Source organism: Muntiacus reevesi, chromosome 1 (genome assembly GCF_963930625.1).
Source record: "Muntiacus reevesi chromosome 1, mMunRee1.1, whole genome shotgun sequence".
Lineage (NCBI taxonomy): Eukaryota > Metazoa > Chordata > Mammalia > Artiodactyla > Cervidae > Muntiacus > Muntiacus reevesi.
The window spans coordinates 185,423,386-185,450,928 of NC_089249.1; the positions used below are offsets into that span (position 1 = coordinate 185,423,386).

General features: G+C 51.6%; 1 protein-coding gene across 17 annotated transcripts in view; it reads left to right on the forward strand.

Moving 5' to 3' along the window:
* The first annotated feature begins 2,434 nt into the window (after nucleotides 1-2,434).
* EPS15L1 (epidermal growth factor receptor pathway substrate 15 like 1) overlaps nucleotides 2,435-27,543 on the forward strand; it is a 105,387-nt gene continuing 80,278 nt past the window's right edge. For all 17 annotated transcript variants that reach the window (XR_010660848.1, XM_065917504.1, XM_065917508.1 and 14 more), the window contains exons 1-2: nucleotides 2,435-2,509; nucleotides 27,498-27,539. Coding sequence is in view for 16 of the 17 variants with exons in the window: in XM_065917504.1 (XP_065773576.1) it covers nucleotides 2,477-2,509; nucleotides 27,498-27,539 (75 nt within the window). In the remaining variant the exon portion in view is untranslated. The remainder of the gene's footprint in view (nucleotides 2,510-27,497; nucleotides 27,540-27,543) is intronic.

The following is a 27,543-nucleotide window of genomic DNA, read 5'->3' on the forward strand; positions in this document are numbered from 1 at the left end:
AGACCGAGAGCTTGGAGCTCGGAGAGCAAGATGGTCTCAAAACGAGGCTGAGTCACACATGGTCTTGTTTCACTGCTCTTCACACAGTGCTGCCCCATCAGACTATTATGTGATCTGGCCTTGTCTCAAGACCTTCTTGGGCTCAGCTGATAAAGAATCTGCCTGCAATGCGGGAGACCTGGGTTTGATCCCCGGGTTGGGAAGATCCCCTGGAGAAGGGAAAGGCTACCCACTCCAGTATTTTGGCCTGGAGAATTCCATGGACTGTATAGTCCATGGGGTTGCAAAGAGTCGGATACAACTAATCGACTTTTGCTCTCACTTTCAAGACCCTCTGTCTTGCTCTCTGAGCTCCAGCGTCTCAGTCTCAATATATTTCTTTGCTCTTCAGCTCCTTTTTGCTTGTGGTGGTTCCAAGCCCCCCGCCATCACTGAATGTACCCTCAGTCTTCAAGGGTCACACCCTTGGGCTACTCTGTAGCACTTATCACTGTGTCTACTTATCTATTTCCTCATGTGATTTTTTTTTCTTTTGGATTTTTTTTTCCCTTCTAGACTTGTGGTTCTCACAATGGTGGGGGCACGGGGGTGGCCTGAGACCAGCAGCTTCAGTACCTCCTGGGGATTTGTTTGTTGTTGTTCAATCGCTGAGTCGTGTCCAACTCTTTTTGACCCCATGGACTGCAGCACCCCAGGCTTCCCTGCCCTCTACTGTCTCCTGGAATTTGCTCAAATTCATGTCCACTGAGTCGGTGATGCCATCCTCTGCCACCCCCTTCTCCTTCTTTGCCTTCAGTCTTCCCAGCATCAGGGTCTTTTCCATCAGAGTCTTTGCATCAGGTGGCCAAAGTACTGGAGCATCAGCTTCAGCACCAGTCCTTGCAGTGACTAATTGGGGTTGATTTCCTTTAGGATGGACTGGTTTGATCTCCTTGCAGCCCAGCAGACTCAGGTCCCACCCAGAGCTATAAATCAGAATCAGAGACCCAGTCTGTTTAGCAGACCTTCTGGGTAGCTCCAGGGTGAGACCCATTTGTGGAGAGTGTGTGTGTGCCCAGCTCACCAATGGAGCACCTGTGTTCAGTGAACATTTGACTGTGAACAGTTTGTTGGATGAATCACAAAGCACGTTGTGATTTGAGTGGCACAGGGTACATCAAGTTGCTGAAGACCCTGGAGCAGGAAGCTTGTGGGAGGAGGTGGACCGGAAGCTGTGCCCTCACCACCTCGGGATTGCTCAACCTTCCAGCTTGACTGCCTGAGAAGTGCCGCTGTCACAAGAGAGACCATGGAAGGGGAACCTGTGCTGAAGAAGCCTGTGTCACTGTGGGCAGTACCCAGTGGGACCTTCCTTCGTCATCCTTTCAGTGGAAATTGGCTAAGGATGAGTGGAAAGAAAGAGTTGCTCGGTTGTGTTTGATTCTTTGTGACCCCATGGGCTGTAGCCCACCAGGCTCCTCTGTCCATGGGATTCTCCAGGCAAGAATACTGGAGTGGGTTGCCATACCCTCCTCCAGGGGATCTTCCCGACCCAGGGATCGAACTCCATTATTCTGTGTTGAAGGCAGATTCTTTACCGTCTGAGCCACAGATGAGCAGGTGTCCATAGCTAAAAGAAGGCAACACATGTCTCAAGAAATAAATGCCTCTCCAGTAATGGTCCTCCGGCAAACATCAAATGCCTGCTCTGTGCAGGGTACAGTGCAGAGGTAAAACGACAGCAAATACATACTACCATTTCCTCTTTTCAGAAGAGGGGACTAGGGGTGTAGAGAGGCTACTTGCCAAGGTCACACATCAAGAAGGTGGCGGTTGGGAAATAATCCCAGGCGTTGTGGGTGCTGCTGCGGTGCAGAAAGGTGAAAATACTGCAACCCTGTTTAGCTGACGCCCATATCTCACACACACACACACACACACACACACACACACACACACACACACACACACACACGGCCCTTTGTTGGGAAGGGTGGTGTACACACACACACACAGACCCCTATCCTAGGAACAGTTGTTGGGAAGGGTGGTGTGTACATACACACACATAGACACACACACCCTATCCTAGGAACTGGGCGCCTTGTTGGGAAGCGTGAGGATCCTTTTTGCCAGGCGCACGGGAATGGGAACGGCATCCCTTGCAGAGGGCCCAGAATCGGCAGGGACCTGGAGGGCTAAGGGACCTTGGCACAAGAACGGAGAAATCCTGGAAGACATGGTGAAGGAATGCAGGAGGAATTCCGCAAAGGTCCCTGATCCGCGCACCTCCCAGGCCCCGCCCCTCACGGCTGGGGCTTGGCGCGCGCGGCCCCGCCCTCGACCCCGCCCCTTCAGCTCAGCGGATCGTGCACCGCCCCGCTTTGGCCCCGCCCTCCCCTGGGCTCGGCTGCGCGCGCACCGCCCCTCGCACCAGTGCGCGCGCGCGGCCCCGCCCCATTCTCCGCCGGCGCTGGGAGCCCGAGTCCGCGGGAAGATGGCGGCTCCGCTCATCCCCCTTTCCCAGCAGGTACGGGCCAGACGGGCGAGGGTGCGGCGTCGCCGTGCGGGGCGCGAGGCGGGCGCTGCGGGGAGGCCTAGGCGTGGGGGCGCCCAGCACGGTGACGGCGGCTCGCGCTGAAGGTCCCCGGCGGAGAGCGGGTGAGTGGGCGGGCGGTCCTGAAGGTGACAGGCCGGTCCGGCCCGCGGCCTCCCGCACCCTGGCGACCCTCTGCGGGCGGAAACCCCGCAGGCAGGGCCGCATCGCGTGTCGGCTCCGTCCGGCGCCCGGTATTCTCCGCAGCTTCCAGGCCGGGTGATGCATGGTAGCATTCGGCTGCCTCCCGGTGAGGTGGGCGAGGGGCATGAGCATTTTTGCGGGTGCGGCTGCCCCGCGGGTCTTTGTCTCCTGTCGGGTCCCAGCGCCGGGGCGGCCAGCATCTCCGCGCGGTGGAGGGCAGAGCCCCGCCGGAGCCGGGACCCACCGGCATTGCGACCCCGGACTCGTCTCGTCCCTTGGGAGCCTCTTCCGGCACCCCTGCGCTGTGAAAGGGAGGTGGGGGTCTCAAGTCTCCGGACTCCTTGCTGTGTCTCAGATCAGCCTGATGCTCTTACCGAGGGGCGACACAGACCTGAAGGTAGAGCCGTGCCCAGGCAGCCCTGCCTTCTGGGAGGCACGTTCATTCATTTACCCATCCTTCAAATGTGCATAGGGCCAGGTGCTGGGAGCGCAGCAGTAACCCAGACCAACAAGGTCGCTGCTCTCCTGGAGGTGACACACTCGTGGGACCTAGAAACTACCCATGTCCTGCTGATAACAGCTGCCCTTATTTGCTGAATTTCTGTGTCGTACCAGGCACCAAATTTTATGCAGTTTGCCAGAATGATCTAGCACAGCGTTGGGATTCAGAGTGAGGACACAGGGTTACATTATCACGTGTTCAGATCTTGGCTCTGGGTCTTACTCCTCTGGGTGTCCTTGCATGACGCCCTTATCTTCTCCATGCCTCAGTCATCTTATTTGGAAAATGGGAATATTAAAAAAGTATTGGGATCAGGTGAAGATTAAGCATGTCAAGCGCTTACAGCAATGCTTGGCACATTGGTATCACTCAGTGATCCTGTAATTAGGACCATTATTTCCTTCTCTGGCAGATTGGGACTTTTGGAAGTAGAGATGACAGCAGTGAGAATGCCCAACCCCAGAAGAGCTCTTAGGCAGATTATCATGACTGGTCAGCTGATCCATGGAGAGAGATGGTGCCTACTTGCTATATATTGCCAGAACTAGCCAATTTGTAACACTGTCACTAAATTCAAAGTACTGGAGACCTGTGGTTATTAATTAACAGATATGAAAGTGCTCTGTAAGCTATTAAGTTCCCTGCAGATGTTGCATATTATTATTAATGGCCAGTCGCTACATTTTAGGGTATGGGGGGGTGAAACACCCATAGGCTCATTTAATGATGAAGCGCCTCTGATTTTTAAAGCTTCTGATCCAAATGACACTTGCCTTAATTTGCACTTTGATGACAGTAGCTAATGTTAATTGAGTGCTTTAGAGTTTATGAAATAATTTCTAACTTGTGCTTATCCACACAACAAAGAGAGGGGATTCTTTACCGAGGAAGGATTAGCTTTAGAGAAAGGCAGTGGTTTTTAGAGAAAGGCTGCTGTGAGGTCAGGTGTGAAAACCTGAATCAGGTCATGTGATTCACCTGCTTAGAATCCTTTAGACTAAAATCCCAATCCACCCCCCCACCCCCCACAATACCACCACGTCGCTACCACCCTGCAGGAATCCCTGGTGGCCAGGTACCTGTCAGCCTCTCCTGCCTCTTCCTCACTCTGGCACCCACACTGCAGCCCTTCTTGTGGCTTTTCTCCTCCCATAGCCTGAGCTCTGTCTGTCCTCCCGGTGTCCTGCAGGCTGTTCCTCCTTCCTGAAGCATCCATCCCTGTTTCTTCCCTTGATGCTTCCAGAGTCTGGCTCCCTTCAGGTGGCAGCTCACATGTTGTTCTGAGAGGCCTTCGCTGCTTACCTGTCCCAAGTAGCCCCCTCGCTCAGCAGTGTGCCGCCCTGACACCACCCATCGGCACCAGTCGTGGTCCACAGAGGTCTCTGGGTCTCTCTGCTGTGTCCCCATTCGACCAGGTGCAGGCCTCTTGCTCAGCGCCCCTGACTATGCTCAGCACCCAGGGGATGTTAGGTAAGCCATGAAGCAAGGACCGAGGAGTTACACCGCCCAGCACCCTTCACGGGTGGCCTTTCTTCTCTCCATCCGGCCAGGGATCTGGGCCTTGGGGGTAGGGAGCTCCACAGAGTGGATCCCCTGGTCTCTGACAAGTTCAGGTCATTCATTGGCTGGTGTGCTTTTCCTGTTTCTTTCTCTGTACATTTGTTTAAATAATGCCATGGCCAGACTTTCTTCCTTGGATAATCTTGTCAACTGTTGACACTTGTTAAGTGAAGCACTGCACCACGGATTCCTGTCGACCCAGACCTACCAGGCGCTTCCAGTCTAGCTGAGGGCCTCCCAAAAGTTCACGATTATTACCGGGGAAGCATGGATATGATTCCAGGGTAGTTTCTGTTTGGGGGCAGTAGGGGAGCCCCCTCTGGATCAGGAGGCCGTGAGCTGGCTGGATTGAGGTGTAGGGCAGCATTGGAATGTGAATGGCCAGTGGAAGGTCAGTGAAGCTAGTAGCCAGTGAGTTTGTGGAGGGTGGGATGTTTTTCCTCTGCCTCCAGCCCTGTCTGGGTTTTTCTTAGCTTCATTCCCGCTCTGCTCCCTACTCAGCTGTATCTGTTATGTCCTCGCCCCATATAGTCTCTGCTGACCCTGAATATAAATCTTGTCAATTTGAAGAGTGGATAGTTCTCCCTCTAATGGTGATTTTTTTTTTCCCTCCGTCAACATCTCATTGATTTTTCTTTCTCCCAGGCCCTCCTCTACCTCTCCTCTTGGAACCTGCCCAGAAGTGCACCTGTGTTCCTTACTCTCTTTGTCCCAGGTGCTCTTGTAGTTTACCGGCCACCTTGCTGACCTTAGCCTGAGTGGCCTGTCTTTGGGGCTGGTCCTCCTCGTGCCCTGCAACACTTGTCAGCCACTGTGGCCCGCCCTCAGCCTTTACCATCTTCTCTCTCTCCTGCTTGTATCCTTTCCGTGTGTTCCCGCCTCTGGTGCAGAGCACTCTAACCTCCTCTCCCACCCCAGACCTCCTGGCCAGAGCCTCATGCCGTGACCTCCTGTCTAATGCTGTCTGCCCAAGAGGCCTCTTTGGTGCGGTCTCCGCTCAGCTCCACTGGGAGTTCTCCCCCGTGTACCTTCTGTGGGTCCCTTACGTGGCCCCCAGACCCAAGGAGCAGTGGTAACGGGAGGAGAGCATTGGGCCCAGTGGTAATGAGTCTGCTCAGCGCTCACGGAGTTCCTTCTTCCTTCCTTTCCTCTTCGTCATGAGTTTCTTTTTAAAAAATATTTATTTTTATTTTGCTTATTTTGGGCTGTGCCGGTGTCTGTTGCTGCGCGCAGCTTCCTTTAGTTGTGGTCCGCAGGCTTCTCATTGCGGTGGCTTCTCTTGCCATGGAGCACAGGCTCTAGACATGGGGGCTGAGTGGCTGTGGCTTGCAGGCTCCAGAGCACAGGCTTGGTCGTTGTGGCACACAGCTTAGTCGCTCCTCACTTCTTGTTAATGCGTGCCACTCTTCCGAGAAGCTTTTATTCCCATTTTACAAACGGGAACGGAGACTCAGAGAGATGAAGTATTAATAACTCGCTGAAGTGCCATTGCTGCTGAGTGCAGAGATGGAGCTAAACCCACTTGTGTCTGCCTGCAGAGCCCTGCAGTTTCTGCTCTTCCAGGCGGCCCACTGGGAGCCCCGCCCACAGCATCACCCAGCAGATGTGTCTGGAGTGAAGGCTCAGGGCTTGGGACCCTTGTTTGTCCTTTCCTCCCTTGTCTCTCCCTCCAGAGTAATCACTAATTTCTTTATCTCACTCAGATGCTAATGCGGTATAACTTGGGGTTGGATGGGGTAGAGAGCCAGGCTTTAGAGTAAACCTGGCCCATCCTGTAAGATCCAGAGATCCCAGCTGTCACTGTCTTAGTGACCTGCATCAACCTGGTTTTTGTTGACTGTGTGGCTCCCAGTCACACAAAGAACATGTAAATTTTGTCTCTCCTGCCCCAGCTTTGAGCTTTAAAACAGCTTTTTCCATGCGTGGTTCTTAATCCCAATCAACTGATGGGGGAAGTGAGTGAGCGTCTTTGATCACATGTACCGAATAGAGGGTTTTTCCTTTAGTCCATGTGTGGATGTGAGACTTGGACTATAAAGCAAGCTGAATGCCAAAGAATTGATGCTTTTGAACTGTGGTGTTGGAGAAGACTCTTGAGAGTCCCTTGGACTGCAAGGATACCCAACCAGTCCATCCTAAAGGAAATCAGTCCTGGGTGTTCATTGGAAGGACTGATGCTGAAGCTGAAACTCCAGTACTCTGGCCACCTGCTGCGAAGAACTGACTCATTTGAAAAGACCCTGATGCTGGGAAAGATTGAAAGGCAGGAGGAGAAGGGGATGACAGAGGATGAGATGGTTGGATGATAACACCGACTCAATGGACATGAGTCTGAGTAAACTCCGGAAGTTGTTGATGGACAGGGAGGCCTGGCGTGCTGCAGTCCATGGGGTCGCAAAGAGTAGGACACAACTGAGCAACTGAGCTGAACTGAAAAGAGTGGTCTTCCCAGGTGGCGCTCGTGGTAAAGAACCTGCCTGCCAATGCAGGAGACATAAGAGACATGGATTCGATCCCTTGGTTCAGGAAGACCCCCTGGAGAAGGGCATGGCAACCCATTCCAGTATTCTTGCCTGGAGAATCCCATAGACGGGGGAGCCTGGTGGGCTGTGGTCCATAGTGTTGCAAACAGTCAGATGTGACTGAAGTGACCTAGCACGCATGCACCGGATAGAGTGTCCACTCTCTGGTGCCTCAGGCTGTGCCAACAGACCCAGTCACCACCCAGATGAGAGGCACCTCGTGAACCGCACTCCAAGGAGTGGTCTTGGGTTCCCTCCACCTGACCTGACCTGAGCAGCCAGCACTCACTCAGAAAGCTGCTTGATATTCTTCCATGGGACGGTGCTTGCAGGGCCCCATTATCCTTTGAAGCCCCATCAGGGTGCCTGTTTTTCCATGTTCGGGTATTCTCTCAGTGACCTTAGTTGTGCAGTACTTTCTGTACCTCAGTGTCCCCATCTGCAGATTGGGAATACTCCTCTACTTGTTCTGTCGGCCTCACGATAGTGGCGTGTCAGGATCCCTCAGAGTGGTAGATGTGTGCGCAGTGTGTCTCCATTGTGCTGTTTGTTCAAGTGTTTTTACTGGGCATCTTCTCTGGGCAGGTGCTTTCCGGGCAGCAGGTTATACCTGTGACCCTGAAGACCCCCCTGCCTCAGGGAGCGGAGGTTCTGAGGAGGGGCCTGTCGTTGACCTTTAGTCCCTAAGTTGTATCCGACTCTTTGCCACCCCATGGACCGTGTCTCCTCTGTCCATGGGATTTCCCAGGCAAGAATACTGGAGCAGGTTACTGTCTCCTTTTCCAGGGGCATCTTCCCAACCCAGGGATTAAGCCTGCATGTCTTGCATTGCCTGGTGGATTCTTTACCACTGAGCCACTTGGGAAGCATGGACAGGCAGAAATGCACAGAGATGTTCGCAGTGAAGCGATGCCATCTGCACTCTGAAAAGTATAAAGCTGAGGAGGGTGGTCAGATGTGGAGGTCTGGGAAGGCCTGGAGTCCATGCAGCCTCCCAAGGACTGAGCAGGACAGGCATTTGGTTGGCTCAGATCATTCTCCCAGTCACCCTGGTCAGTCTCCTCCGTGCCTTTATAAAGCGGTAAACGAGGCCCAGAGGCCTTGTGTCATTTGCCAAAGGTCGCACCCTGCAAGCTTATGCCGATATGGCTCTTCTGACCATCTCCCTGGACTTTTCGTTGCTCTGTAGTTTCCTGTCTTGGAGTCTGTTTGTTTTTTGAAGCTGCCAAACATTACAATAGCGTGAAGTCTCATCTGTTTTTAAACAGTGTTCATGCTGCTTCATCATTGGGTTCTGCAGAGTCTAGTGGGGAGAAAATTACTTGGTTATGTTTTTATCGATTTATTTTTGGCTGTGCTGGGTCTTCGTTGCCGCACGGGCTCTTCTCTAGTTGCAGAAAGTGGAGGCTACTCTCTTGATGTGCAGCATGGACTTTAGGGTGTAGACTTCAGTAGTTGGCGGTATGTGGATTCAGTAGTTGCAGCTCCCGGGTTTACTTGCTCCATAGCATGTGGAATCTTCCCCAGTCAAGGATAGAGCCTGTGTCTCCTGCCTTGGCAGGAGATACTTTATCACTGAGCCTCCAGGGAAGCCCTACATTTTAATTTTATTGTTTTAATCTTGTCTCAATGGACGGGGGAGGGGGTGGGGGAGATGCAAAAACCTCCTCATTATCTTTATGAGGGGTCAGCAAGTTTCCCTGCTGGCGTGGCTCCTCAGTGCTTCCAGAGGCTGAGGAGGAATGAGCGGGCCTCGCCCAGCCCAGAGGGAGCTCGGACTCTGCTCAGGCCAGGGCGGCTCAGGTCCAAGCTGGAGGAGGGGCGGCTGACTTGCTTGGGTGTGTTGGGGACAGCTGCGCGGACAGGGCCGTGGGGATCCTGGGAGGGGAGATAGGCATGCCTTTCTGACAGAGGCAGGACAGAATGAGGTGAAGCCGAGAAACTGGAGCTCCAGCTCACAGGGCTGTCGTGGCTGGGACTTTGGGGTACATGTCCTGGTTTTAACTAGGGTGACTTAGGGTTGGAGGGAAGAAGGTGGCTTGGTAAAACAGGACACAGGAGTCTGTGCCTGGCCTACAAATCAGCCTGAGACAAAAGGGCCTGACGGGTGTCTGCTCGCCCAGAGAGGGGCTGACGCAGACGTGGGGGAGGAAGGGAGATGTGCTGGCTCACAGGCTTCATGGCTGCTCCTGCGTGCAGGCCCGCCACGGCCGTCCCAGTTCTTACTGCCACTTGCTAATGGGGGGGAAGCAGAGGTTACAGATGACCGCAAACAGCCATCTTCGCAAACAGCCATCTCCTTGGATTGCCACTCGCTCTGCCTGCTGGGCGGGATTCCTGAACTGTTTGGTCGTAGGATTTACTGACTGTGTTCTGGCCTGGCTGACACAGAGTCGGTTCCCCTTTTATGCACGCTGGCTGAAAGCAGGGGACGGTGGTGCCTGGCCTCCGCTATCTGTGGACTGGATCGGGCCCCTGCCCTGCCCCGCCCCACACTGGGCACCCCTGTAGCCTGCCCCTCCCAGACTTGTCGCTGTGCCCTGCAGCCTCCAGGCCCTGCTTTCGGTAGCTTGCACATTCTCTCTTGCCTCAGGGCCTTTGCACATGCTCCTTATGGCCTCTCTGGAGTGTCCTTTTCTCTCCATCTCTGGGTAATCCCGTCTGCTCTTCATATCTCAGCTAGCACATCGCTACCCTGACAGACTGACCCAGCTTTTCTGTACTGCCTTAGGGGAGACCTTGTACTTTTCTACATACCAGTTTGTAATTTTGTGCTGGTGGGACTCTTCGATTGATGGTGTTTCTTCCCCACTGCGTGGACTGTGTCTACGAAGGCATGGACTGTGCCGGTTTTAATTTATTCTTGGGTGTGCTTCCCCGATGGTTCACTGGTAAAGAATCTGCCTGCAATATAGGAGACATGGGTTTGATCCCTGGGTCAGGAAGATGGCCTGGAGAAGGAAATAGCAACCCACTTTGGTATTCTTGCTTGGGAAATCCCATAGACAGGGGTGCCTGGTGGGCTACAGTCCATGAGGTTGTATGAATCGGATACGACTTAGTGACTGAACATCAACTTTAGGTGCTGGTAATCATCTGTTGAGCTAAAGGGTGACTGGTTGGGCAAGCCCACTTTATAAGAGAGAGATAGGCTCTCTGGCAGTTCTTGAGGAGTGAAGCGACAGGCGTAGATTGTCTGACTGTTTCTCCAGGGAATGGCCAGAGTTGGTACTAGCTCGGAGACATCTGCTGTGATGGGCTCTGCAGTGACACAGAGCAGCCTGGCCGGAGAGCAGAAGGGCTGGTGGTCAAAGCAGTGTATGGATTGCCTGTTCGGACGGGGTCCTCCGAGGGGGCGTGGAAAGCAGCTGTGGTGTGGGCAGGCAGCAGGACCAGACGGGCCTTCCTGGGAGCCGGGGGGTGGTGCCAGGCGGTGGCTGTCTCCACTGAGACCAGACCGTCATCACCCTTGCAGCAGTCGTCCAGGCCGGACTCTAGACTCCACACAGAGGTGCAGCCTGTCCCCTGGGGACACCCCTGTGATGTTTACCGAGCACTTAACGTGTGCTGGCTCAGGCCCAAGATGAATAAAGCCAAGTGCCTGCCCTTCAGACAGCTGAACTGGGGCCGGGCTCCCAGATGATCAGAGGTCTCGTGGAGGTCAGGTGGCAGCCGGCAGAGGTGGAGTGAATGGCCTCCGCTGGGCGGGAGGTGAGGAGAGGGGGAAGAGCGGACCTGCCTCTCCCCTCTCCCACCCCTTGCGGCCAGAGCCCTGGTTCCTGGACTCTGGTCACCCGGCGTCCCCCAGAGCGGTGTTGGGGAGAGATTTGGGGCACAGGTCTTGCGTGGAAGTAAGGGAGTATGGTTGGATGCTTCCTTTGTGCCCCTTCACCCCTGATTCCTTGTCAGGGAGGTGTCATTGCCATCATCCTTATGCTTATTGATTCATCGCTTTTAATATTTATTTATTTATTTGGCTGAGCTGGGTCTTAGTTATGGCATGCACTGTCTTTAGTTGTGGCGTGTGAACTCCCACTTGCGGCAGGTGGTATCTAGTTCCCTCACCAGGGATCGAACCCTGGCCCTCTGCACAGAGTCTTAGCCACTGGACCACCAGGCAAGTCTGAGAATGGGCTTTTCAGTTTTACGTTTCCAGTGGAAACAAAACTGTTCTTCCAGGCTGTTTTTAAAGAGGAAAGATTGAACAAGAAAACAGCTGGACAGGGAGGCTCTCTTTTGAGACAGTATAACCATTAGGACTCTGAAGTTTTGGGCCTGGGACCAGCCTCTAAGTCGCCCCACACCCGAGAGACAGCCGTGTTGGAGGTCCCAGAACCTGATTGACTTCGGTGTGTGTGATTGCAAATGTTTCTCCCTTTGGATGGTTTCTTTGATAAGGGTTAGAACAGCTTCTGTGCCCTCAGCACACTTCTATGTCCATTTTTAACATGAAAAAATATTTATTTGGCTGTGCTGAGTCTTAGTTGTGGGATCTTTAGTTGCAGCACATGGGATCTGATTCCCTGACCAGGGATCAAACCCAGGCCCCCGCATTGGGAGTGTGGAAACTTAGCCACTGGACCACCAGGGAATACTCCCCATTTTGAACACTCTCTATGCAGAAGGGGGGCTCCCCAGGGGATGAGCCGACACCCACGATGCTGAGTGAGTTGGGCAAGCCTGTGGGTCACTCTGGTTCTCACACATCAGGCCGTGGAATCAGCAGCTTCTTCCAGACCAAGATTCTAGTATTGGCTTCTACTTTTTGATTTTATTCTGTTGCCTTCTTGCCACTAGAAAATATTCTTTCATTCACAGTCCTGTACGTGGATTTTTGTTGGTATGTACTTAGCATACTGTGGGCTTTCCTGGTGGCTCAGACGGTAAAGAATGTGCTTGCAATGCAGGAGACCTGGGTTCATTCCCTGGGTTGGGAAGACCCCCTGGAGAAGGTCATGGCTACCCACTCTAGTATTCTTGCCTGGAGAATTCCATGGACAGAGGAGCCTGGTGGGCTGCAGTCCATGGGGTAGTGAAGAAATCAGACATGACTGAGCAACTTTCTTTCTTTCTTTCTTTAGCCCACTATGTGTGAGATTATATGTGAAATAAAAATGAACCACAGAAACTAAGAGAACTGAAAGACTGTTCTGTCCTGGTGTTGAGAGAGAAAACGAGGGTGATGTGTACCATCGTGTAGCTAGCACTTGGTGAAATATTTTACTGTTTGCTGAAAAGATCGTCGTTTGGCCTGGCCAGCTGCAACATGGTTTGATGTCACAGCACACGTCCTAACAGCTTTGTCTGACTTCTATCCCAACCGTTCTTTGTAGATAAAACCTGGTCTTCTGTCTCAGTGACAATAATAAAAGCCACCATAATGATAGATCTCGTAAGTGCTTCCCTTTGCAGAGTGTGCTTTATCTACGTTTTCTCACTTGATATAGGAGCAGATGTCTTACAGATGGGGAAACTGAGGCCCCGAGAGGCTTCAAGCTCGTCTTCACTTTGCCACCTCCAAGTGGGAGCCTTGTCTGCCGGAGGGCTGACCACCTTCCACCCATCTCAGCCCCTCCCTTCCAAGGCGCCATCTAAATCTCACCCATCCCACGAACAACCTTTTTCTGACTCACTCTTGTGGGTGGAGCTCATAACATGTGAGTGTGAAACTCCATCCTCCCAAGAAGTGAAATGTAGGGAAGGGGGCCCAATCAGTACAGTAGTCTTAACATAAATTAGGCTTGAAGAAGTGTCTCTTTTATAAATTTGGGGCTACGGAAGCGTGGAAGAGAGGCGCTCACTTCAGTGGGAAATTCGCACTACTTCTTAGAGCCGGAGATTTCATGCGGGGGATGGAAGGTAATTGGCTTTCAGCAGGCAGACACACACAGCCACATGCCCCACTAGGGGTGATCTGCGCTCAGACAGGGTGAGAGGTGCCCAGCATGTAGAGTGGGGCATCCACCAGGCCAGGAGGGAGGGCAGGCAGGGTTTGACGGCTGTGTGTGCGCATGTGTGTGTGCAGGTGGGTTTGGGGGGCAGTTAAGCCATCAGGGCCAGACGGTGGGGGAGCACGCAGTGAGCAGGACCAGGTGGGACTCCATACCCCTTCAGCAGCCACCGAGGGTCTTTCTGAGCCGAGCTGTGACCCGGGGATGCCAAGTGGGATGCAGAGGGAGTGGGCGAGCGCGGGTGCCAGCTGAGAGGCCGAGGTGTGTGCGGAGCGCGGCGCGGGTTGGAAGGCCGCCCTCGCTGCTCTGTCTCCATGACCCTTCCCTCCTTCAGGCCGAGGCTTCATTCCTACGCTGTCCCTGCCCGTGCCTTTGCTTGTCTACCTTTGTGGTTTGGTCTCTGACCAGACCTGATGCTCTGCCCTGTGGTCTCAGGGACTGTCTTTTCACTCACTGTGTAACGGGGGAGCCTGGCTTGGTGCCGGGAACTCCGAGGGCCCCTGGGCTCTCCAGAGCTGGGCGCTGGGAGGCCTGATGGTGCCACCTGCGGAAGGGAGCAGGGAGGCGGCACGGAGAGCTGCTGACCCCACCTGGCCTGGGTCCTAGTGTCATTTGCACCAGGGCTCAGAAGATGGCAGAGATGTTGGGACCCCGGGGTGGCCGACATAGGGATTTGGGGAAGGCTCAGGGCATGTTTGAGGCTTCCCTGGTGTCTCAATGGTAAAGAATTCGCCTGTCATGCAGGAGACGTAGGAGACTCGGGTTTGATTCCTGGGTCGGGAAGATCCCCTGGAGAAGGAAATGGCATCCCGCTGCAGTGTTCTTGCTGGAGAATCCCGTGGACAGAGGACCCAGCAGGCGGCAGTGTGTGGAGTCAGAGTCGGCACGACTGAGAACAGCAGGAGGGCACGCTTGGGGGAAGTTGGGAGCACTGTGAGGAACGGGCACCTTCACGGAGGGCAGTCAGTGCCTGCTGTGTGTAGGGGGCCCTGACTGCTGAGGCGTCACCCGTGTGAGTCTCTGCAGGGCCTGGTCCCTCAGATGGAGGAGGGGAAGAGACAGTGGAAATGACGGGGGAGGGGCTGCTCTCTGAGACGCCTGGAGGAGCTGTGTCTAGGAGGGCTATGAGCTTCCCTGGTGGCTCAGAGGCTAAAGAATCTGCCTGCAATGCAGGAGACCCGGGTTCGATCACTATCACTGGATGCGAAGATCTGGAGAAGGGCATGGCAACCCACTCTAGTATTCTTAGCTGGAGAATTCCATGGGCAGAGGAGCCTGGCGGGCTACAGTCCGTGGGGAGTCCATGGGCAGAGGAGCCTGGCGGGCTACAGTCCGTGGAGAGGCCAGGCCTGCGTTGGTCTTCAGCAGGAGTCTGGGGCTGGAAGCTGCTCCCTGCTGCATCCAGGCGGCCTGGGCAAGGTCCCTGTCCTGTCCCGCCCACCTGCCCCACCGTGTGGCCGCACTCAGCCCCGTACCCCTCCCTCTGTGCCTGGCAGTCCCCCCAGGACCCCACCCCCTGGGTGTTTTCTTGCCAGTTGCGCCTTCTTGTGGCCTGTCGGGGCCCGTCTTTCCCCAGAGCTTCAGCTCGGGTGCTCAGCATCTGGGGTCCCCTTGGGCAGACTCGGCCAAGGTGGCTGCTGTCCCTGCGGCTCGGTGTCTGTGGGCCCCTGAGTTGCTCCCCATCCCGCCTTTTCCTCACAGCTTGCGCCCCGCTGTTTTCATTGTCATGTCTAATGCCTCCTCCAGAGCAGGATCTCCAGGAGGCTGAGGGGGATCCCCTTATTCACTGTTGCACCCCCACTGAGGCCAGTGCCCAGAACCAGGCAGGCACTCCGTAGGTACTGTGGAGTGGAGAAGGGATTGCCACCTCGATGCCCCGTAGAGACCTCACAGAGAGACAAGTTCGGGGCGAGCAGCCCCTGTTCTTGTGTTTCTGCACCATGGATGGCTGCATTCTTGGGCGTCGTTCCTGGAGGGCAGGGCAGTGTCTCCCCAGCTTCCTCCACTCCCTGCTATCACCCTCTCCCAGTAGCTCAGTGTATACACAGTTCTCCTCCTCACAAGCGCATCTGCCCAGCTCGCCTTCAGGAGGATGGGATGATGTCCTGACCTCTCAGCAAGGGGTGGGCAGACCTGTCGTCTCACTGTGCCTGCCCTTCCTATCTCGCTGAAGCGGCGCTGAGTGACCCCGAGTCCCTGCTGGGGGACTCGCTCCAGAGCCTTGCCCATCCCTGACCTATCCCTCTGACTCTGCAGGCCTGGGACGTGCCTCCCATTGTCACATCCGAGGCTCCTGTGCTGGAGTCCTGGGCTCACTTTGCCTGCCTCTCCCCTTTCTTGAGCCTCAGAGCTCAAGATACAAACCTGTATCTGCATTGGCAGGTAGATTCTTTACCACTGAGCCACCAGGGAAGTCCAACGTGTACGCGTTTAATAAATGAATGAATGAATTCGTAAGTTCCAGAGCAGAAAATGGGCAAATCCAAGGGCGTGCCACTGTTCTAAGAAGTTGTCTGTGAAGGACAGGAGGAGCTTGGTAGTTTGAGATGCAGTCATGATAGGGGCGGGCATTTCAGAGCATAAAGGAACCAGTGGAAGGAGAGTGATGTGTGAGAGGATAGGACTTGACAGGCCAGTGTTTGACGGGTGCTCACCACATGTCAGCGGCCAGCGGCAGGAGTCCTTGTCCTCTTTTTCCAAATGAAGAAATCAAGGCACAGAAAGGCTGCTCAGCCTCTGCAGGGTTGCACAACATCCCAGTGGTGGGATAGGACTTAAGTCTACACGTGTGTGGTGGTACTCTTGACCTCTCTGTGGCTCTGCTTCCCCTGGTGATGAGAAGACCTGGCCAAGAGGTGTGGGCAGAGGCTTTCTTGGGGAACGTCGGGGCTCCATGTAGGTCCTGCATCCCACATGGATCAGTGTGTTGGAGCCAGAAGGCGGCCTCTAGTGACTTCATTCCTTTCTCCCTTCCATTTCTGGTAGACGGGGCGGAGAGCTCTGGTCTCCCGGGAGCATGGAAGCTGTCCCACCTCGGTTCTGTGTTCCTCCAAATGGCTTCTCTCCCTGAACTCCCCGGCCTGCCGTGTTCACTTGGCGCTTCACGGTCTGTCGGGACCTTCTGAGTGCTCTTGCTCCATGGTCCTCCTTGTGTGTGTGCTCAGTTGCTCATTCTTATCTGACTTTTTGCAACCCCGTGGACCGCAGCCTGCCAGGCTCTTCTGTTCATGGAATGGTCCAGGCAAGAATACTGGAGTGGGTTGTCATTTCCTTCTTCAGGGGATCTTCCTCACCCAGGGATCGAACCTGAATTTCCTGCCTCTCCTGCACTGAGCGGAGTCTTTAGCACTGCGCCACCTGCGGAGTCTCCTTGTAGGCGGGGACTAAATATAAAAGGCCACGAGGTCTGAATGGGTCGCAGGGAGGCCCTGCCTCCAGTGCCACAGGGCGGGTGCGCACTTTCATGGCCTTCATCGTGGCGTCATTTGGGTCTCCAGGGAGAATCATGTATCTTCCTTCAGATCCCTCATCTTCCACGGCTCCTTTTCCCCTTTCTGTTCTGTCTGCGGAAGCAGTGTGTGTTACCTGGAGAACTCAGAAAGCCGGGGGAGGTCCCCAACTCACAGGGAGGAGTCACTGCACACCTGTGGCGTCCGTCCCGCCAGGTTTAGATCCCCGGGGACGTGGTTGCTGTGTGCTCCCCAGCCAGGTCATCACCAGGCCTTCTGCTCTGGGCCCTTTTCACTTAGGCAGACTTCTTAAATGTTCTGTCTGGGCTGTTTTTACTGTTGTATGGTATTCTGTCCCCAGGAGACACAGTAATCCATTTATTGGCTTAACCAGTTATATTGACTGTTTGCAGTCCTTCACTGTCAGCTGCAGTCCCCGCTCACAAGAAGGGCACAGGTATCCAACCTTCTTGCCCTTCTGCCTTCCTGCATATCCGATCATCAGTGAATCCCTGGGGTTGTGTGTTAAAGAAATTCTGGTTATTATTACTTGACAAAAGCATGATCCTGCCAGTGGTAAAGCTGCTCTTCATTTATCACACTTAAACCTGAAGCAGATTGTATCATGGAAATCCTTGCCAGAGCAGAAACACATCAATTGTTGGTCTTTAGTTATGTGAAAATTTTAAACAGACTAAAAGCAGAGGGAGGAATTTAATGAACTCCCATGTACTCACCACAAATTCACAACAGATGCCAACATTTTGCAAATATCTTTACCCAAGTTTGTTTTCACCTTAGCAATCATATTTCGAGACTTCCCTGATAGTCCACTGGCTAAGACTCTGTACTCCCAATTCAGGGCTCCTGGGTTTGGTCTCAGGTCAGGGAACTAAATTGCACATACCACAGCTAAGAAGTTTGCATGTGGCTTTGAAGGCCTCAGAGCAGCAAAACAAATAAATATTAAAAAAAAAAAAAGTCATTTCAATATGCACCTCTAGTAGTTGAGACTGTTTTCTTTTACATCACCGCCGTGCCCTACCACAACATACAACAGTTAATAAGAATTGCTTAGTATTATTTGATACCCAGTCCATAATTCAAATTTCCCTAATTAGCTAAAAATATCACCTTGCATTTGGTTGTGAAATCTCCTGAGTCTCCCTTTAAAATTTTTTGAGTTTGGTGGCAGTCCACTCCAGTGTTCTTGCCTGGAGAATCCCCACAGACAGGATCCTGGCGGGCTACAGTCTATAGGGTTGCAGAGTCGGACGTGACTGCAGCGACTGAGCTCGCACCTAACCAGAAAGTCACGTGCTCTGCAGGTGGATTCGGAACAGTTCTGTCCCCGCAGGGATCTCTGGTCGCCCTTTTACAGCCGCACCCTCTTCCCTCCTACCTCGTTCCTTCCTCATCCCTTGGCAACCACTGATCTGTCCATTTCCGTGATTTCAGCATTTTGATGTTGTGCAGTGGACTCATACAGTATGGAACCTTTGGAGATGGGCCTTTTTCTCTCAGTATTGGTAGAGAATCCAACTGCCAATGCAGGAGACGTGGGTTTGTTCCTTGGGCCAGGAAGATCCCCTGGAGAAGGAGATGGCAACCCACTCCAGTATTCTTGGCTGGGAATGGACAGAGGCGCCTGGCGGGCTGCAGTCCATGGGGTTGCAAAGAGTCGGACACGACTGAGCAACTACACAGCAACCACTACAGTAGTGCTCTGGAGATTCTCCTGGGTTGCTGTGTCTATCCATAGTGGGTTCTTTTTCATTGCCAGGTAGTATTCCATGGTGCTGTGGGACCATGGTCCATTAGAGCAAAAACCCATTGAAGGAGGTCTGGCGTGCCTTCAGTTTTGCAAGACTATTAGTAATAAAGCTGCACTCAGCGTTTGAGTACAGGATATTCTGTGAATTTAAATCTCATTTCTCTGAATGCCCAGGATAGTTGCTGGTATGTGACAGTTGTCTGTTTAGTTAGTTGTTTTTTGTTTTTGTTTTTTAAAGAAACTGCACGCCAGGGTGTTTTCCAGAGTAATTGTACCTTTCTACATTCCCACTAGCAATGTATAAGTGACCTAGTTTCTCTGCATGCTCACCAGTGTCACTGTTTGCTGTTTTAGCCATTCTGATAGCTGTGTGGTGGCCTCATTCTGTGGTTTTTCAAGAGAATTTTTTTTTTAATTGAAGTATGGTTGATTTGCAATATTGGGTTAGTTTCAGATGTACAGAAAAGTGATTCAGTTATAAATATAACTTTTCAGATTCTTTTTCATTATAGGTTATTACAGTATATTGAATATAGCTCCCTGTCACTGTGGTTTTTAATTTGCCGTTTGCAGCTGAAGGTATACTGACCATCTTTTCATGTCCGTATTTGCCATCTGTACATCCTGTTTAGTGAAATATCCCTTCATGTCTTTTGCTCATGTTCTCATTGAGTTGTTTCCTTTGTGTGTTGTTGAGTTTTGAGAGTTCTTTCTGTATTCTTTCCTGGCTTCTCTGGTGGCCCAGATGGTAAAGAATCTGCCTGCAATGTGGGACCACCCATGTTTGATCCCTGGGTTGGGATGATCCCCTGGAGAAGGGGATGGCTACCCACTCCAGTATTCTTACCTGCAGAATTCCATGGACAGAGGAGCCTGGCAGGCTACAGTTCATGGGGTCTCAAAGAGTCGGACATGACTGAGTGACTAACACTTCCACTTTTACTTTATGTATTCCAGGTACGAGTCCTTTGTTGGATATGTGATTTACAAATACAGTTACCCTTGAACAACACAGGTTTGAACTGTGCAGGTCCACTTATATGTGAATTTTTTCTTTTCTTTTTACTTTCTTGAGCAGGCCAACCCTGAAGAAGTGGCCTCTTTTTCTTTATTTTTAAACTTTTTTTTTTTTAAGTAAACGTGTACTACAATCAAGTACTACTTGATCCGAGTTTGGTTGACTCCACAGATGTGGAACAGTGGAGCCGCATATAGAGGGCCGACTATAAGTTATACTTGGATTTAAACTGTGCAGAGGGTGAGTGCTCTAACCTCCACAGTCAGTGTTCAGGGGTCAGCAGTATTTCCTTCTAGTCTGTGGCTTGTCTTTGCATCCACTTATCAGAGTCTTTCATAGATCAAACATTTTTAATTTTGTTGAGGTCCGGTTTATCGATTTACTTTTTATTTTTTTCCTTTTGAATCAGGCTTTTGGTGGCAAGTCTGAACTCTCTCCTCAGTCCCCGATCCTGAATATTTTCTCCTTTGTTTTTCTTCTGAAAGTTTTCTGGCTTTACATTTAAGTTCGTGGTCCCCTTGGCATTAATTTTGTAGAAAGTGTGAGACTTAATGTCTCCAGGCTCATTCGCCCTCTGGAGGGTGGCCTGTTGCTCCAGCACCAGTGGACACGGGCCTCGTTCCTCCTGGCTGGCTTCTGCAACTTTGTCAGAAGTCCGTTGGGCATATCTGCGTGGGTCTGCTGCTGGGCTCATTGTTGTGGGCCATGGTTCTCTGTGTCTTTACCTCCATCAGTGCCACACTGTCTGAATTCCTGGAACTTTATAGCAAACCTTGGGATCTGGTGGACAGAGTCCTCCCACTCTATTCCTTTACAACATTGTTCCAGCTATCTTAGTTCCTTTGCCTTTCTATATAAATTTTAGAGTAATCATATCTGTGTCAACGAAGACTTGGCGGAGTCACGTTAGACCATTAGACCTGCGTGTCGGGGGCGTGCACGTGTACCACATGTTGCCTTGGCCTCCAGAAAACCCCTCCACCCCCTTCATTTTCCTACTGGCAGGGCCCGGGTCGTGTTTCACCTTTGCCAGCCTGATGGCGCACACTGGCATTTCCTGCTGTTTTGCAGTATCTAAACTGAACATCTCCCCTAACTTTGCTGCATCCCTTCTTTCAGAATTGCCTTTTTCTTATCCTTTGCTGGTTTTTTAAATTTGGGATATCTCTGTCCTCAGTATTTATGAAGGCTCTTTCTGCTGTCTCAGTTCTTCCTGCAGTGTTTGCCTTAGCTGTGGCTTAGGAGCCTTGGATCCAGCAGTTGGGGGGAGCTGTCAGTTTCAGGGAGGTTCAGGATGCCCCAGTGTTTGCTGATTCTCTGTGAGAGCTACTGAGTTATATCCTGGTTTCCTTAGCTGCAGAGTGTGGTCTGGCCTGCCTGGAGGGCTGTACACACAGCTAGGGTGATGGTTGTGCGCACCGCTGGGGGGGGTGGTGGATGCGCGCACAGCCGGGGTGATGGCTGTGTGCACCGCCGGGGTGGTGGTGGCTGCGTGCACCGCCGGGGTGGTGGTTGTACACACAGCCAGGGTGGTGGTTGCACACACCGCCGGGGTGGTGGCTGCGTGCACCGCCGGGGTGGTGGTGGCTGCGCGCACAGCCGGGGTGGTGGTGGCTGCGTCGTGCACCGCCGGGGTGGTGGTGGCTGCGTGCACCGCCGGGGTGGTGGTTGTACTCACAGCCAGGGTGGTGGTTGCACACACCGCCGGGGTGGTGGCTGCGCGCACCGCCGGGGAACCTAAGAGGAAGGCGAAATGCGGGGATGAGCAAGTGAGCACTTGTCTAGCCCTGCTTTGGCCTCAGTACCCGGCTGTCCGGGTAGGAACTCACACAGCGATGTCTTCTGGTGGTACGTGCCTGCCTTCCTGCAAAACTTGGCAATAGGTTTGAGAAACACGGCCATTACGGAGTCTCAGTTTTCCTGAGGAAATGGTAGGCTCCCCTGGTTTTCAAGTCAGTTCTTATGCTTAAGTCAAGTTTGCACTTTGACCATGTCCGTTGACTGCAGTCTACCACGACACAGTCACGTGTTTGCATCTTCTCAGGCGAGTGTGCACAGGAGGCTGTGCAGTGGGCCTGTGTCCAGCTCTGTCACGCCCTCGCTGTTTTTGCAGAGTGGGTTTGTGTCCCATGGCCTGGGTCTCCTCTGGCTCCATCACTCCTGGGCTGTGTGACCCCAAGCAAGGTAACTTCGGTCCCTTCACCCATATATTGGGGCAAACAGTAGTATCTACCCCGTAGTATTGTTGAAAACAATTAAATGAGATACAGGACAGAAAACAGTGAGCATTCAGTGAATGTGATCCACTATTTATCAGAACAAGGAATTATGGATACTTTTTTCTAAAAGTTTAAAAATGAAAATGGGTTTGCGTTAGAAACGTTTTGAAACAAGCAAGGGAGTGATCATGGTTTTGTTTTGCAGAGGAGCTCCTTCCCTGTATGAAAGCAGGAGTCAGAGCTGATGGACTCAGTCCTGAGAGGATTAGAAAGCCCAATCCTCAGGGCTTCCCCTCCAAAGTAGTACTGCTGTGTTCCTCATCTCAAGCTGCTTTTCCCCGCGTGTTAAGATTGCACACACTTGCATGAACTGTGGAGTTTTAAAAGCCTCCCGGCAAAAGGATGTGAACTTGTTCCCTGCTGTGTTCCCCTCCCTGTCTCCCCATCTGTACATTGCCTCTTGGGCTTCCCCTGTGGCTCAGCTGGTAAAGAATCCGCCTGCAATGCGGGAGACCTGGGTTTGATCCCTGGGTTGGGAAGATCCCCTGGAGAAGGGAAAGGCTACCCACTCTAGTATTCTGGCCTGGAGAATCCCATAGACTGTATAGTCCATGGTTGCAGAGTCAGACACGACTGAGCGACCTTCACTTCTGGGCTGGAGGATAGAGTGAAGAGGCCCTGGAACCTTCTCTTAGTGTTTTAGGAGACCAACTGAAGGATCAGATTCAGGGGTTTTTATTTAATGGGGTGTGCCAGGTCTTAGTTGTGGTATGCAGGATCTAGTTCCCTGACCAGGGTTTGAACCCGGGACCCCTGCATTGGGAGTGCAGAGTCTTCGCCACTGGACCTACAGGAAAGTCCCCAAAGTGAAAGTCATACTGAATGTCAGTGAATAATTCAGGGTCAAAGGTGGCCCCTTAGCACCCTAGTCTGGTGGAGGAGAACGCCCTCCTGTGCAGGCTCTGTCTGACTTCCGTTCTTGAAGCCATCTCTGAGTAGTCCGCAGCCTCTGAACACTGGAGGCCTTGTCCCCTGGCCTGTTCCCTTTCTGCCTTTGCCCTGGCCTCACTTCGGGGTTGGACAGAGGTGGGCAGCTCTGGTGCCCACGCTCAGCACTCGGGCCTCTGTCCTAGCAGAGTGGCTGCCCGCAGCAGTGAGCTGCTTGTGTCCCAGATTCTACCTGTCATCCAGGGGCTCGAGGCCTGAGCAGCGTTTGTCTTCAGTTTTGTTGCAGTCATGTATGGGGCAGCTGGCAGGCATGACTCCACTGTCCCTGGGGGGAAGTTGTGTGGTAAGAGGAAGTGCCAATTAGATCTACTGATGTTTCCCCTTCCCCGCCCGTTTCTGCTTATGTAGTGGCTGACGTGTGTGTAATTAAATCAGAACCTCTTACCTGCTGTCATTGTCCCAGGTTACCCAGACAGATCCCTGTATTTAGTGAGGAATGAGTGAGGCATACTCTGTGGTTTTCCATTAGCTGTAGGTCATCTGGGATCGACCTCTGACTACAGATTGCCTATGAGAGGAGCTCTTAGCACTGACAGTCCAGGCTTTGGGGCCTGGGGCTTCAGGGCCTTTTCTGGACTATTTGAGGTCTTGTTTCTCCTGATCGTGGATCTGATTCGGAAGCATTTGGGAAGTTTGAAGAAGTAGAAGTGAAGTCACTCAGTCGTGTCCGACTCTTTGTGACCCCATGGACTGTAGCCTATCAGACTGTGTCCATGGAATTTTCCAGGCAAGAGTACTGGAGTGGGTTGCCATTTCCTTCTCCAGGGGATCTTTGAGAAGTTTGAGACAGTTATTAACCCTCGGTGCTCCAAATACCATAACTCTGTTTTTCACTGGAATCACAGTAGCTTAGAAACTTCTCTGTTGCCTAACATGAGATCTTAAAAAAAAAATACCACTGGAAATTCGTTTCAGAGCCATGTCTTTCCGATTGTTGGCAACAAGGGCACCTTTGTCCAGGTTGGGAGGGGGGGTCCCTGTGGTCTTGAATTCTGTTCCCATGCGCTACGATTACGTGATGTACTGTTGGGACCCAGCACCACCACCTTTACTGAGAGGTGACAAACAGCCGGCCTGACTCTGCTTCCTCTCTTGGCCTTATTCCTCCAGGGTGATGTGTTTTGAGAGCATGTAGACCTTTAATTAGTTAATTATTTTAAATTGAGATTATAGTTGACCTATATAACATTATGTTAGTCTCACTTGTACAACGTGATGATTTGTTATTTATTTGTTATTCATGTTGTGAAATGATCACAATACTTAACATCCATCACCACACATAGTTATAAAATTTCTTTTCTTGTGATGAGAACTTTTAAGATGTCCTCTTAGTAACTTTCAGTATACAATACAATATTATTAACTAACTTATTTTATAGCCAGAAGTTTGCACCTTTTGACCACCTTTACCCATTTTGCCCACCCCCTATTCCCACCTCTGGCAACCACCTGTCTGTTCTCTGTATCTGTGGGTTTGGTTTTTTGTTTTTTAGATTCCACATACAAGTGAGATCGTCTTTCCCTGTGTAACTTATTTCACTTAGCGTAATGAACCTCAGGTTTCATCGTCACAAATGGCAAGATCTTCTTTAAAGACTGAGCAGTATTCCTCTTTTTGTGTGTGTACACACCATGTTTTCTTTATCCACTCATCCATCAATGAGTAAATATTTAGGTTGCTTCCAGGTCTTGGCTATTGTAAATAATTCCTCAATGTGCATGGAGGTGTTTGTTTGTTTGCCTTTGAGTTAGTGTTTTCATTTCCTTTGGATCAGCACCCAGAAGTAACATTGCTGGATCGTATGGCAGGTCTCGTTTTAATTTTCTGACAACTCTCTGTACTCTCTGTACTGTGTTTCATAGCGGCCGTAGCCGCTACACCCCACCAGCAGTGTTCAAGGCTTCCATTTTCTCCACATCCTCACCAGTACTTGTTATTTTTTAATCTTCTTGGTGCTAGCCTTTCTGACCAGTGTGAGGTGGGGTACTGTAGTATTTGATTTGCCTTTCCCTAATGATTAGTGATGTTGAGTGTCTTTTCACATGCCTGTTGGTCATCTGTAATGTTTTCTCTGGAAAAATGTCTGTTCAGATCCTCTGCCTATTTCTTCATAGGCATATGAAGACTTCAGGTCATAGTGGGTTGTTTGGTTTTTTGCTGTTGAATTCTATGATTTCAAGTGGAATTTTAAATTCTGGCGATCAAACAGGGTGTGATGGTGGTCACTACTGTCTAAGTCATAAGCAGCTAAGGGGACAGCCTCCCCTGGAATGGTATCTGCAAGGGCCTGGGGCGGGAGGAAGCTGCTGGCCAGGGAGTTGCCATAGCTGCTGTACACTTAGCTTTTTTTCTTTTGGCTGTGCCACACTGCTTGCCGAATCTTAATTCCCTGACACTTAGCTTTTTTTCTTTTGGCTGTGCCACACTGCTTGCCGAATCTTAATTCCCTGACCAGAGCTTGAACCTGGGCCCATGGCAATGAAAGCAGCAAGTCCTAACCGCTGGACTGTCAGGGAAGTCCCCGCTTAGCTCTCGTGTCTTCTCACTGGTGTCCTTGTCTTTTCTTTCTCAAGCTTCGGTCTTTACCCTCCTTTCTTGCCTTTTTTTTTTTTTTTTTTAAAGCTATCTATCACAGTAGTGTATTTTAAAAATATTTATTTATTCATTTTGGCTGCAGCAGGTCTTAGGTGCAGCTCGAGGGAAGTCTTAGTTACGACATGCGGGGAATGGTGCCCTGACCAGGGATTGAACCGTGGGCTTCTGCCTTGGGAAAGTGGGGTGTTAGCCACTGGATCACCAGGGAAGGCCCGTTTCTTGCTTTTTCATATTGCTCTGCCTCTTTTTCTGTCTTTTCAGGACTTCCCCTCTTTCTTTTGTTTTGACTTTCCTCTGCCTCCCTTTCTGGGCTTTATACTCCTTTTCTTCTATTTTCATTCTCTATTGCCGCTGTTCTTGTACTTTCACTTCTTCCTGTGTTTGCAGGTGTTGCCACCCGCTGGAGAAGCTGACCGTAATCTGGCCGTTATTTTTAAACTGAAGTGATTTTTTACCACACAGTAGCGTGCAAGTGTTGAGCTGGTTCAAGTCAGTAATTGTGGCTGAGAGGAACCCACCTCCCCTGTTTTATTCATTATGAAAAATTGCACAACAGTGTTTGAAGACTTTTAAAATGAACACTGTCATCCCAGCTGTCATCCGGTACTCATTTCTCCTGGCGTTCTTCTCTTTAGCTGTTTACACACCTGTCCTTCCATACGATTAAGCACGATGTTGTCTTCCTCACTTTTCTCAGCTCCCTGAATCAGCAGCACCTTTGCCATGTCCTGCTTTTTTCCTTTCACTAATAAAAGACCTTAGAGATGGTGAATTCCTTTTTTCCTTTCATGCAATAAAACACCTTCAGTTCAGTTCAGTTCAGTCGCTCAGTCGTGTCCGATTCTTTGCGACCCCATGAATCGCAGCACGCCAGGCCTCCCTGTCCATCACCAACTCCCAGAGTCTACCCAAACCAATGCACATCAAGTCGGTGATGCCATCCGGCCATCTCATCCTCTGTCATCCCCTTCTCCTCCTGCCCCCAATCCCTCCCAGCATCAGGGTCTTTTCCAGTGAGTCAGCTCTTCGCATGAGGTGACCAAAGTACTGGAGTTTCAGCTTCAGCACCAGTCCTTCCAATGAACACCCAGGACTGATCTCCTTTAGAATGGGCTGGTTGGATCTCCTTGCAGTCCAAGGGACTCTCAAGAGTCTTCTCCAACACCACAGTTCAAAAGCATCAATTCTTTGGCGCTCAGCTTTCTTCACAGTCCAGCTCTAGGGATGCTGAATTCCTGCCCCTGCTGGCACACTCCCGCGGATCTTCTCCTTGCCACTGGGGGGCGACTTGCTGAGGTTGGAAAGACCCCACAGAGGCTGTTGGATGTGTGAGGGTTTCGCCATCACCAAACTGAATCCAGGCGTGTCTCAATTAGCCTCTTGACTGTAGAGCAGGTGGTTATCTCTCTGAACAGCAGCATCTTAGGAAATCTGGTGGCCGGAACGTGGAGTGTCTCCCGTGCCAAGCTGAGGACTCTGAACTTTCTGCCTGTCCTAGTGGGAGCTGTCACTGGCCGAGTCTTTCCTGGTGCTTGGGGCTGGTCAGCGCCCTTCGGGTGGGTGGCTGGAGGAAGACCAGATGGGTGGGGATAAGCCTTGGAGCAGGGAAACCAGTCTGAAGCTGGCGTGACTGGTGATTCATGGTGACTTGTGGAGACTCCTGTTCCGATTCTGGAGCCAGAGCACAGTCTCAAAGGATAATGATGTCTGTTCCTGTGAGCTCCCGGACGCACCGAAATCCCATCGGTCAGTGAGTGGAAACCAGCCCGGGCTGCCACTCCTCCTGAACAACTGCGTGGTTTGTGTTGGAATCAGGACTTATTTGAGAGCATTAGCATTTCCTTTTTCTAAACTGAGGAAGTGTGAGATATCTGTCTGAGAATAAACTGCAGTCTCTGTTTTTTGTTGTTAAGTCACTCAGTCGTGTCTTACTCCTTGCGACCCCTTGGACTGGAGCCTGACAGACTGCTCTGTCCATGAGATTTCCCAGGCAAGAATACTGGAGTGGGTTGCCATTTCCTCCTCGAGGGAGTCTGTGTAGAGAGGACATTTAAAGTGCCTACATTTTGATTTTGATATTTATGTATTTTGCTGATGACAGATTGAGGGGATGACACTTGTTTTAAAGAGAGGTTTTGTGTCCATGTTTGACCAATGTCTGTGGTTTTGTTTACAGATTCCCACCGGAAATCCATTATATGAGTCTTACTACAAGCAGGTAA